The sequence below is a fragment of the Hevea brasiliensis genome, chromosome 8, assembly GCF_030052815.1.
Source record: "Hevea brasiliensis isolate MT/VB/25A 57/8 chromosome 8, ASM3005281v1, whole genome shotgun sequence".
Lineage (NCBI taxonomy): Eukaryota > Viridiplantae > Streptophyta > Magnoliopsida > Malpighiales > Euphorbiaceae > Hevea > Hevea brasiliensis.
Genome location: NC_079500.1, coordinates 93,102,044 through 93,115,043, shown reverse-complemented (window position 1 = coordinate 93,115,043; position 13,000 = coordinate 93,102,044). Strand labels below are relative to the sequence as shown.

The window sequence follows — 13,000 nt, the reverse complement described above, 5'->3', positions numbered from 1 at the left end:
ATGTACCTAATAGATACCCTCTTTTGTTCTAACACATTCCATAAGACCTCTCTCTTGGAACACTATCATAAGCCTTCTCCAAATCAATAAAAACCATGTGTAGATCTTTCTTCACATCTCTATATTTCTCCATCAAGCTTCTAATGAGAAAGATCGCTTCCATAGTTGAACGACCGGGCATGAAACCAAATTGATTGAGAGAGATAGAAGTATCATGACGTAGTCGATGCTCCACAACTCTCTCCCACAACTTCATAGTATGGCTCATGAGTTTAATTACCTATAGTTTGAGCAACTCAGTATGTCTCCCTTATTTTTAAAAATAGGTACTAAAATACTCTTCCTCCATTCATCAGGCATTTTCTTTGAGTTTAGAATCTTATTAAATAATTTAGTTAACCATGCCACTCCCATATCTCCCAAATACTTCCACACTTCAATTGGTATTTCATCGGGTCCACAGGCCTTACCCACTTTCATTCTCTTAAGTGCTTCCTTTACTTCTAAAGATCGAATCCTTCTGGTATAATTTACATTCTTTTCTATTGTTCTATAATCTATATTCACGCTATTACCATTTTGACTATTATTAAAGAGATCATTAAAATAATTTCTCCATCTTTCTTTAATGTCCTCATCTTTTACCAACACTTTTCCTTCTTTATCCTTAATGCACCTAACTTGATTGAGATCTTGACATTTCCTTTCTACTCCTTGCTAATCTATAAATATCTTTCTCCCTTCTTTAGTTCCAAGTTTCTTATATAACTTTTCAAAGGCCTGTGCTCTTGCTTGACTAATCGCCTTTTTGCTTCTTTCTTTGCTATCTTGTCTTGTTCATATGCCTCATTATTATCACATTTATGTAATTTCTTATAACATTCCCTTTTTCTCTTCAATGCCATTTGTACTTACTCAATCCACCAACATCTCTCTTTTGAGGGTGGTCCATGTCCTTAGACTCTCCAAGTACTTTTCTAGCTACTTCTCTAATCTTTGATGCCATCTGTATCCACATATCATTGGCCTCCATATCTAGCTTCCATACTTGGACTCGAGAAGCTCATTTTGAACTTCACTTGCTTTACTCCTTTGAACTCCCACCACTTTGTTCGAGCTACACTATTTCTTCTAACCTTACTTGAATTGTTCCTAAACTTGACATCCAAGACCACCAACCTATGTTGACTTATTAAAGCCTCTCCTGGAATGACCTTGCAATCCTTGCATAGAGCTCTATTTGTCTTCCTGGTTAAGAGGAAGTCGATTTGGCTTCTATGTTGCCCACTTTTGAAAGTCACTAAATGTGACTCTCTTTTTATAAAGTAGGTATTTGCTAGTATTAGGTCGTATGCCATAGCAAAATCCAGGATGCTTTTTCCCTCCTCATTTCGACTGCCAAAACCAAAACCTCCATGAACATTCTCATAACCTTGCCTATCACTTCCTACATGTCCATTCAAATCTCCACCAATGAAAACATTCTCTTCATTCGGTATGCTTTGCATTAAATCATCCATATCTTCCCAAAATATTTGTTTACTCTCACTGTCTAGTCCTATTTGTGGGGCATAAGCACTAACTATATTTATTGTTTCTCCTTCTAGTACTAGCTTTACTAGTATAATTCTATATCCTACTCTTTTCACCTCTCTGCGTCTTTCAATGTTCTGTCTATGATTATACCCACTCCGTTCTTATTTCTCTCCTTTCCGGTAAACCACAGTTTGTACCCTGAATTACCCACTTCCTTACTTTTCTCTCCTACCCATTTAGTCTCCTGAATGCAAGCAATATTCACCATTCTCCTTTCCAAGGTATCCACAAGCTCCATCAATTTTCCTGTAAGTGATCCAACATTCCAAGTACCAACCCTGATCCTCCTCCTATCCTGCTCCTTCCTAATTGGTCTCCTTCTATGATATCTTCTATTGTTTTCTATATCTATCTTGTGTTCTGTTTCACTATTTGTTCTATTATCTGTCCTATGGACTAACTTCTTTACCCACACCCGTCCATGATGTGGGAACCCTTGCTCACTTAACACCTTCGGTGAACGCCCTACACCCTTGCATATTTCTCACTACACCCGGGCTCCGATGTAGCGCGTCGTTAGTAGAGGACGCCCCAACGTTTATATCATTTGAATCCATATCATAGGGTGTGACGAAATTTTTACGCTGGTTGTGTAACACTTATTCTTGATGAAATATAAGAAAATTCTTCTTAGTTAGCATATATAAATATGTAATTTTCTATTTTATAGATGTGTGAAGAATAAAGATGTAACCCTTTGAGTTATTTTCCTTCTCTTTCCTTCCTTTCTTCCTCCTACTTCTAATTCTTAAATCTTAATAAGGACAAAAGCATACCTTAGTGCCAGCCTTGGAATATTTTTTGGTAATTTACCCTCATTAATGATCTATCATACAAAAGAAGGCCTAAGCATTATCTAGTTATTGTCTTTTGTTGGATTAAATTGAAAAGGGTTAGAGTGTTGAAAGATGTTTTAAGGTTTTTGGAATTAATCTTTTTTTTTTTTGGTTGCACTTTTCCAAATACTTAGATGGAGATAAATGCAAAACTTCAAAAGCCATAGGTGATTTTCAAGTTGTGGGACAAATAGTATTCTTAGATTATCTATAAGTTTATGCTTTCGGAATCAAGCCTGGAAAGCATTACTTCTTTTTCTCCTTCATATGGTCTCCTTAAATTTGTGTTGGGTGGTGTAAGAGGACACCTTCTCAATATAATTTCCTTTCATATTAATATAATTAAAAAAGGACAAAGCAACCTAACAAATGATCATATTAACAACTAAGTACATGAATAAAGTTAAATGTATAAACATACTTGCAAATCACAAGAGCAATAGGAATTGAAAGATCAAACTAATTGCAAGAGTGTTCATAAGTAGTGATGCCAAATGAAGGGAAACTCAAACTATTTGCATGAGTGTTCATAAGTGATACCTGAGTGCCACTTCCATGGTCACTTCCATCTCTTGCATTCAAACCAGTGTTTCCGATATCATCCTCATCATTGCTGCCGGTGGTGTTGTCAGACTCAGCACTTTTTGACTTCCTGGGTTTTTGAGTCCATACGCCACTTTCACTCCCACTGCCACTAGACTGATGAAAGGATGAATAGTGAATGCAAAATAGAATAGCAAAATTTTGCACTTTTCTGTGATCCTATATCAATGAGTGGTAAATCAATGATGAACACATAGGTAAAGATAAAATTGGTATAAAGCTTCCAAAATGGTTATCGCTAAAATTTAGCTAAATGTAAGCACTTAAAAAAAAAGGAAGGAAAATCAACACCCTTTTTCAGTTGGAATTGCTCCACATATTGACATTTCAATACATATACAAAGGACATAACTGCAGTTTAGAGTCCAAAATTGGTCCACAATAAAGTTTCATACATAAAGTGGATAACTATAGCAACTCACGCTGTGGCATTTTCTCCAAACATGCTGCCAAAGGTTTTTAAGCTCATTCTTTCGAATAGGCTTCAATAAAAAGTCAACTGCTCCCTTTGACAAACACTTAAAGACTATACTCATGGAATCGTGAGAAGACATCACTGCACATAAAACTCACCAGGTGTAGCAGTTAAAAGTATCAATTTGTTAAGAAGAATGTGGTAAGCAATGTTAGTTTTGAATGGACGAAACAGAAAACAGAGGAAATATACTCACTAATCACAGGAGTATTCTTGCAAGTTTTGTGGTTCATAATCTTGCATAAAAGGCCAATGCCTGATAAACAAGGCATGACTACCTCGGTTAAAACCAGATCAATATGCTTGGTTAGATCTTCTAGAATTTTCCAAGCCTGAAGACCGTTTGCTACTGCTGTAACTGCCAAGATGAAATAAAAATAAAAATAATAAAAAAAAGACAGTAATTGTTAACTTCATTGATTGGGAAAAGAAAAAATGAAAGGGGTAAATACTACACATTCATTGGGATACTTCCAAGTAAACTACAAACTCACTTATCAATCCAAAAAGGTGGCTCATATTGAAAAAAATGTAATTTAAGTATGGTACATCTTAAACAAGATATTAGAATTAGATCAATTTATAAAGAAAAGAAAAAAAATGCTTTACAATGTTTGTAATGGGGAAAAACTGAACATTCAACTTCTTATTATGCAGCACAAAAGTTTATGAAAAATGCTAGTCAAAGTTTATGAAAAATCCTTCTCTATTTCCCTGTTGTCCACTCACATTCCAACTAATAAGAGCACCATTAGTGGGTTGTGAAAAATGAGTGCTCTCTATACAAAGGACACATATGTAAAGGTATCATGGAGAGAGGAAATCTTAAAACTAGAGAGAATCTGAGATTTAACAATCTCGTATTCAAAGGGTAAACTAGCAAGAAAACTTATAATATTCATTTGCTCACGTTGAGCTTGTTACACCTTTACATCAGGATTGAATGGTAATAGAACATTAAGCTCTTCATAAATATGTTTAAATTCCATAAAATAGTTGCAAGTGTCTTATCCTGTTTCTCAGGTCGATAAAATACTTTGCAAACATCATATATGCGAGAAATATTGCCTTTGCCAGAGTATAAAAATTCTAAATACTCCATCAACTTTTCAACATACTCACAGTGAGATAATACAGTGATTAATAAGACTCATTATCCCACTGTGGATTGAATTCCAAAGCTGTAAGAACAAATGGGCATCTTCCCTCAGCCAAGCTTGCTCGGTATCATCATCCAGCGGATCATTTGTGATATGATCATCTTTATCAAGGCTCCGCAAATAAATCCGCACAATTTTGATATGTTCCCAGTAATTCAAGCTATTGAGTTTGTGTTTGGTGATTTTAGTCATCACCAGGACTACATCAAGAATTATAGACTTGGTCTCACCCTCAATCATTGTACTTTAAATATCCACAGTCCACAAATAACCCAAGAGACTGCCTCCAGTTAGCAGATCCTTGCAAACCAGTGACTTGAAAAAAAAAGAACTTCAAGCACCACCAAGAACAAAGCCTCAAAACCCAACACAGCCTATAGGGATGGAACCACCACGTTAGGGCGATGCCGGAAGAGGAGATCCGACCACCGGACGTTGCCGAAGAACACCACACGAGCGGTCACACGCCGACGCCCCCGAAGGAGCAAGTTCGGTCACCTGACATGACCCACAGCCAAAGATCCTTCCAAGTTAGATCCCTATTCGATTCCAGATATGGCCATAACTCCACTTTTTCTAACAACCGATCCTCCCTCGCACCTTGCTAGATTCCTTCGACTCCATATTTATCACCAAAACTGATGCTCCAATAACGAGATCCAATTGGATTAAGTCAGACCCACTATCAAAACCCAAACGATCTTAAGTCCCACTATTTACTCCTGCTCGCACCAGATCTCCCCCTCTCACAAATGCCAACAGACACTTCATCTCGTCACAATAATGCCATGTCATCCAAGTCAGCTGCCACATCTACAAATTTTTTATACGACCCCTCTTTATTAATTTCAACATGTTGGTTCCGGTTTTGACATTTGCTTTTGGCAAAAACAACTCCTAAGGCTAAAATATGAGTTTTTCTATAAGGTAGGCTTCTCTAATAGAAACTTCATATTAGGAACTCACATCGAGACACTATAAGATGAAATCGATTAACTACGAAGTTGATATTGAAAAATTACAAGATGAAATTGATTACTACAAGATTGAATTAGCTAATCTAGGTTATTGGCTGAATAAATATGTTGGTAAACATAACGATATATGATTTCTATTATAATTATCAAGATATCCAACAAATTTTACAAGTTAAGGAAAGCGAATTGGAAGATTGAAAGGTCAAAAGCAGATTTCAACTGAAATCACAATTTGATGCGATATCGGAATTGATAGCGGAGTTAGATGCAATATCAGGACTAAAATAAGAGTTTGATGAGTTATCAAGAGTTGTTAAAGATTTAAGAAAAGATCAAAAAGAGTAATTTGAATCCAAAAATCAATGTGAAGATGAGTTTGAAGAGTCTAAGATTGTAGAATTCAAAGATATGATTGTGGAGCATTCACATGTTGAAGAACTTGAGGAAAGTCCAAACATGGAGACGTTGCATAAAAATTGAAGAAAATCACGCCAATCAAGCCATGGAGAGTTTAGAGATTTCAATGGAAATTAAAAAAAAAATAAATAAATAAATAAATAAAGTCAAGAAAATGACAATAGAAATTGAAAAGAATTCAAATTCCCTTGTTCCTACAAAAATGAAGAGTCCTTTGATTGAAGTTGTGACTGCTTTCTATATTCAGATGTTTTCCAAGATGCAAAGGAAATCATGAAGTTCTTCGCTTCAATTTTGTTACTACCATTGAAGAAGATAGAGTTCTATGTTCTTTGAATCTAGTTTATGATCCTTCCGTACTGCAAGACTCAAGGTCGAGTTTTCTCCAACTAGGAGAGAATGATGCAGTATTAGGAGATACAACTTAGAAATTATTACCCTGTTTGGCATTGAGTTTCAGAGCTTGAAACTATTTTTATAAATAAAAACATCATTTTAGATGCTGTTGAGAAAAACAGTTTGGAAAAAGTTGTTTTGTTATTTTAGTGTTCTTACGACTAAAACTGATTAAATTTAATTTTTAATTATTTTTTAACACTTTCTAACTAGTATATTTAAAAAAGAGATTTTCTCAACAACACTTTCAACAACAATGCCAAACAGGCCCATATATATTTCATATAAAATTAGGAATAGAATAATTCTATTATTTAGGAATTTTATTGCTATTTGGGAATATTTATAGAGTTCAGTAGATTTAGTATTTTATTATTTAGGAGTTTTTGGTTGATTTGAGATTCATAATTTTATCCAAGAGTCAGTAGAGAATAATTAGGGCTTTCTTGTTTAAGGATATAGGACTAGTTATTTTACTATAACTACAAGTGTTATCTAGTGATTTTATTAGATTTGATTATTATGATGATTATTGAGAATTAGTTTTCCTAGAGAATTTGTTTCTCTTTCGTGCCTTGAGAACTTATTCCTCTTAATACTTTTATTCTTCTTCTTCTCCAACATCGCTCCTTCTCCAGAATAGGCCTTTATTCCCATCTCCTCTCTGTGCATCGACTTAGAGTTTGCATTTAGATTTCAATTGTAATTTTATGTATTTATATGATTATGCCTAAATAATTTAAGATATGAATTACAAATGTTATGAGCATTCATTTGTTTAATGAAACTATTTGGGATGCCACAATAGCCATAGCCTTGGGAGATTTCAGATACAAATTTGGGCTTTCTTTTCTAGGATTTTCCACTTGTTGGATTTAAATTTCTGAATTTATCTATTATTGTGTGCTAGCAATTTTTTTTTCTTAAATTTTCTTTAGGTTCAGATTTGAGATGCAAGTTGTGAGCATTAACTTGCTTTGGGATGCCACAATAGCCATAGCCTAGGGAGATTTGGGATACAAATTTGGGCTTTCTTTTCTAGGATTTTCCATTTGTTGGATTTAAAATTCTGAATTTATCTATTATTGTGTGCTAGCAATTTTTTTTCTTAAATTTTCTTCAGGTTCAGATTTGAGATGCAGGTTGTGAGCATTAACTTGCTTAATGAGATTGTTTGCAATTTGAGTTTTGATTTTGTACTGTTATTTTTGGATGAAATTGTTTGCGATTTGTTTATTTGTGAAATTCTTCTACCTGTGATTTTGAGGGGCCTGATGTATTTTCTAGTTTGGAAAACTTTTACAATGGAAAACAGAACTATATTTTCTAGTTTTCTTGGAAAAATTTTCCAGAAATTGATGCTGGTTTTCCACGATTAAGCACACCCTTAATGTTTTCTTGGGGAAAAAAAAGATTAATAAATTATTCTAAAGACCCCAACGTTTTTTTTATTACAGTCAAATGGAAACATTTTGTACGGCTTTGTGATAAGCCATAAAAAGTTCATTACACAAGAAGGGATTTTGAGTTTTAGGACCCATAGTTAAAAATCAAAGATCAAATGCAACTATCAAAAATTAATGCTAAGAAGTAAATATAAGGTAGATTTGGTTTATCTTCGTGGGGAAAAAACAAGGAGGAAGTAAAATGACAAAATTTTAACATACTCGGAGAGAGAGTGCCAAAGAGAGAGGCTGCCAGATAGATAATGTACAGGCATCATTTTCGTAAAAGACGGAAAGTATTTTACATTAAATAAGAAAATTTCTCTTTAAAGAAAATTGTCCCATTTTGCAAGATCACATTGTCCATTTAACCCAAAGGCTTGTTGTCAAATTCAATTTGACATGTTTAAGAAAAAAATCCAAAAATCTATCAAAGTAATTATTTCAGCAAAGAGACAAGAAATTCTTAGGATTTCAAACAGAGATATTAAAGTGAATTTAAGACCTTGGCTTTCATCCAAGGACTCCAAGCAGACCTTCAATAACCATGCAGAAAGCACACTGCTCCCAGGCCAAGTATTTCCCTAAGCCTTTCTCATAACAAGAGGGAAAGTTTTGTCAACCATAGAACATCATATACCAAGCGCAATTTCATTTCTTTATGTAACAGTGACCTCCACAAAAGTTTTTCGTGCATGGACATAGCACATATCCAGCATGTTGCACCTATCCATCATGTTGCGCCTTATTGATAAAAATTAAAAATTTTCTAGATGACAAATAAGATTAAAAGCGTTTGAAACTTAAATCATACCCTCAAAAATTAGATATATCTAATTTCATGTTGCACTCAATATGATAACAAAGAACAAAGACATAAAAAAATTCATATGAAATAAAATCAGAATATTATAAATTTCTAACATAATATGCATACAAAACACATTCACATCCAACTCAACTCAACTCAACTAAGCTTTTATCTCAAAAATTTGGGGTCGGCTATATGGATTCGCTTTCTCCACTCTAAACGATTTTGGATTAAATTCTCAGAAACGTGTAATGCTTCTAGGTCATGTTGTACTACTCTCCTCCAAGTCAATTTAAGTTTACCTCTTTTTTTCTTTCTATCCTCTAACCTAATGTGCTTTACTTGTCTAACTGGAGCCTCCGTATGTCTACGCTTAACATGACCAAACCACCTCAATCTCCCTTCTCTCAACTTATCTTCAATTGGCACCCGTGGAATCTTACGATCACATAAAACTCCCGTGGCACGTCTCCACTTTAAATCCCCCATCTACTTGGAGGACTGAGCCTAGATATTTAAAGTGATTACTTTGGGACAGTACCACTCCATTCAAACTAACTTATTCCCTATCACCAGTGATCAATTTTAAATGCTCTAACATCTCCTCCTTTGCCTCTCCCCCCCTTCCCCCACCCCAAAAAAAAATTGAAGAAAAGAAAAGAAAAGAAAAGCATAAATAAATATATAAATAAATAAGAAGAGTAATTTTGTTCAAATATATGCAGAGTGAAATCAGAATCATGTTCACTGCTTGAAGCACTACATTTATTGGTCAAATATAACATAAAAACAGATAGGTTGTATTAATATTAAAGAATAAAGAAGTTTAAATCATAAAGTGCAGAAAATATATAGTACTTCAATGCAGCAGAGAACTTGAAGGAATATAAAGGTCAGCACTCCACAAAAAAAAGACCAGTTGTTCAAAACAGGTTCAATAGAGAATGGGAAAAACAAAACAGAAAAAGTATTTCTAGCTAAACTGGGTAGATAACTTAATATGTGTCGATCAAAAAATATAGTAGGGAAAGTTACTAAACTTAAAAAGGAACAAGAAGCAGCATTAGGAAGAAAAAAAAAATCCCTCACAATCATGTGTCTGCTTCTGATCAATTCACTAAGCAGTCAATAAGAGGTCACCAGCAACTCATGCATGCTCTTTTCAAATTACCATCGTGTATACTTTAATCCTCTAATCATCATTAAGCACACTATAAGAATTTATATTGCCTTAAGCATCGTTAATTTAGCCTCACAAAATTTCCACTTCAAACTCTAAGGTCAAGCAAGCAAGAATCAGTTAATGGCATAAAGAGACTTACCTTCATAGCCACAATTTCTTAGCAATGCAGTGACAACATGGCGAGTTGAATCATCATTCTCCACCAGCAGAACCTTTAGTGATCTAAGAGGCAGAAACTTCTCCCAGCGAACCAAAGGCCCTTGAGGATGTTGCTGCTGCCTAGCAGGCCAGACAAGGGCCTGGACCTGCACTACTTTCATACACCCATCATTCACATCTTCTACTTCGTCATTAATCCGTGACTCATCTTCCTCAGAAAGCTCCTGGCCATCACCAATGACCCCATCCCTTGTTTCCTTGTGTTCATCTTGTACATCATGATTTAGTTTAGCCAGCTCACTGGACATGGGACCATTACTATTCATTTGAACTATCAACATCAACCAGATTCCAAAAGACCAATAATGAGAAACATGCTAGATAGAATGGATTAAAAAACCTCCCTTATTCCACGAGAAGCAACCTCTATAAATACAACATCTCAGCAAATCCTACACAAAGAAACATAAGTCCATGTAAGATTCTGCACAAAAGCCATAGTCTAGAAATCCATAGCATATATACAACAATAGAAAATACTTTCAAGACTAACAGTGTGATAGTTGACTAACGTAATACATATTGGTTGATGAGTTGCTCAGAAATTATAGAAAAAAAGAATTTCTAATCCTTTTTCATTTATTTTAAATTGTCTGTGCTAGAATAAATTAAATTAAGCTGTAGTACTTAGAGAATTTCAAACTTCTAATATGTTGACAAAACATGAAGTAGACACATTAACCATACAAATTATCAAAACATTAAGGATTCGAAATTTTTGTCTTCGATATGCATGTCAAGCAGACAATTGAGCGAAAAAAGAACAAGTGTTGATTTCCCCATCAAGAATAAAATATTCAGGCAGAAAATGGAAATAAAATAATCCCAAAATGCAAATTAAAATGAATTTGATTCCATCTACTGATAAGTGGAAAAAGGAAAAGAAAATAGAAGTTTGGATCTTGAATTTTTAATCCACTGAACCAAGAAAAAAAGTTCCTACAGTCACGTACTACCCCAGTTAATTCTAGTGAAACTACATAACTACTGCCTTTTTTTCTGGTTTTTTATGCGACGAAACTTAGTGGGAAAGCAGTCCAGGAAAAAAAAAAATCCATATCTTTCCCTAATTCCTGAAAATAAGAAGTAAACTGAGAGAATAAACATAGAGTTTCACAGCATTTCAAATATTTTCTTGAAAATAAAAAGTTGGTTTAAATTTTTAAACGAGAAGACAACAAAATGGAATTGAATCTAATGAATACTTTTTTAAATGCTGAGAAAATTTACCTGTTTTTAAGGGAAGAAGAAGAAGAAGAAGAAAAGAAGCAGCAGAGAAAATTTACGTGTATTGAAGAAGAAGAAGAAGAGAAGAAATGTAACGGTAAAAAAATGAATATCGTCATTTAAAAAAAAAAAACTATTTTGAATGAAAAATGTAACGGCTAAAAACTAAGAGGAGATTTTTTTTTCCCGCTCATCAGACTTAATCGAGGCGCTTCCTTTAAATCGCAAAACTATAACAGCATATAAGCATAGAAATTTTTAATATATATATATATCGTTTTTTCCTAAATTTTCTTGAAATCCAAACAGATTTATAACAGTGACCGATATTTCAAATTTTGACCAGAAAATCAACCTCACACCTTCAACTAAACTAGAAAGAAGACATCAACAGACCTAATAATCAGCTTCAAAGCAAAGAAAAATGCATGAGAAGAAACATTAAATCCAAAAGGTTTCAAAATTTGAAAAACCAAACTTGACTTTTTCAATCAAAACCAAAACAAAGCACAAAATGCTACAATTCAAATTAAATTTTATTCATTATTCTTCTCAGTTTTCCCAGAAACCAAACGAACAGTAAGCAGTTATTAGCACTTCCGAACTTCATAGGGAAAATAGAAAATGAAATAAAGTTCAACGCCATAAACTTCAACAAGAGAGAAAATCAATTTCTCTGCAGATTGAAAATTAATATTTTAAAAATAAACAAATTAAACAACTCGGAGATTCCTCTGGAGGAAATAGTTCTTTCATTTTCCGGGAAAATTTGAGAAAGTTGTTTTTTTGTCCATAATCAAACAATAAATGATGATTGTACCTTACAAACTTCATGCGAGCTCGATTCTGTCACCAACTTCACCCAAATTAAAAAAAAAAATTGAATGAAGAAATTGAAGATTAATTAATTAAAGCTTAAAAACTCAAGCCATTATTTTCTCACTTTTTCTAGGGCTTGTTTGAAGAGAAAGAAAATTTCGCAGGAAACTGGTCGGGAAACAATGAAGCCAAAGGCAAGTAACAAAGATGTCAAAAATATATTATACCAGCGGCCCAACTCCTGATGACGTGGCGAAATGGAGGTTTCAAAATCCGCCTTGTCATATCTGACCTGGGTTCCAAATTTGCTGAGCTGGCACGAGATCAAAAGCCGGGCCGTGGATAGGTTTCGATGGATCTGAGGCGATCCTGCTGCCTTTTTTCACTGACGTAGACAAAAAAAAAGGGCCACCTGGTGTACCACGTGATATGATCGATCTGACGGTTTAGGCTGCGATTCGGCTGTGAATGGTCTGTGATGGACCTTTAGCCTATGTCTGGAAACTTTTTAAGGGCGAAGAAAAATAAAGGTAGGAAAATAAAAAATGATAATATATTTTTTTTTTTTTGTTAGGAATGGTAATGGATTAAATTTTTATTGGTATTCAATCTAATCGATCTTAATATGATAGATTTGAATATTATATAATTGAGTATGTGATAAGTTTAGATTTAAAAAATAATATCCGTGATGGATTCAGATCGAATTTAAATTTTACATATTGGATATCCGTTACCTGAACTCATTTATATAAATATTTAATTAAATATAAAATATAAATTTTTATAATAATATTTACAAATTTTTTTATATTTTATTTTTATATAAAATGAAA

At 33.9% G+C, this 13,000-nt stretch overlaps 1 protein-coding gene across 2 annotated transcripts in view; it reads right to left on the bottom strand.

Annotated features, from left to right (window-relative positions):
- LOC110671316 (two-component response regulator-like PRR37) overlaps positions 1-12,363 on the bottom strand; it is a 35,336-nt gene extending 22,973 nt beyond the window's left edge. Inside the window, exons 1-5 of one of the 2 annotated variants that reach the window (XM_021833739.2) lie at positions 12,166-12,363; positions 10,039-10,510; positions 3,707-3,868; positions 3,458-3,591; positions 2,973-3,131 (exon numbers count right to left, since the gene is read on the bottom strand). In XM_021833739.2, the coding sequence (XP_021689431.2) occupies positions 2,973-3,131; positions 3,458-3,591; positions 3,707-3,868; positions 10,039-10,399 (816 nt within the window). In that variant the 5' untranslated portion in view covers positions 10,400-10,510; positions 12,166-12,363. Of the gene's footprint in view, positions 1-2,972; positions 3,132-3,457; positions 3,592-3,706; positions 3,869-10,038; positions 10,511-11,348; positions 11,439-12,165 lie in introns of those variants that run through there. The other variant, XM_058151647.1, reaches the window with a different exon arrangement.
- Positions 12,364-13,000: the final 637 nt, after the last annotated feature.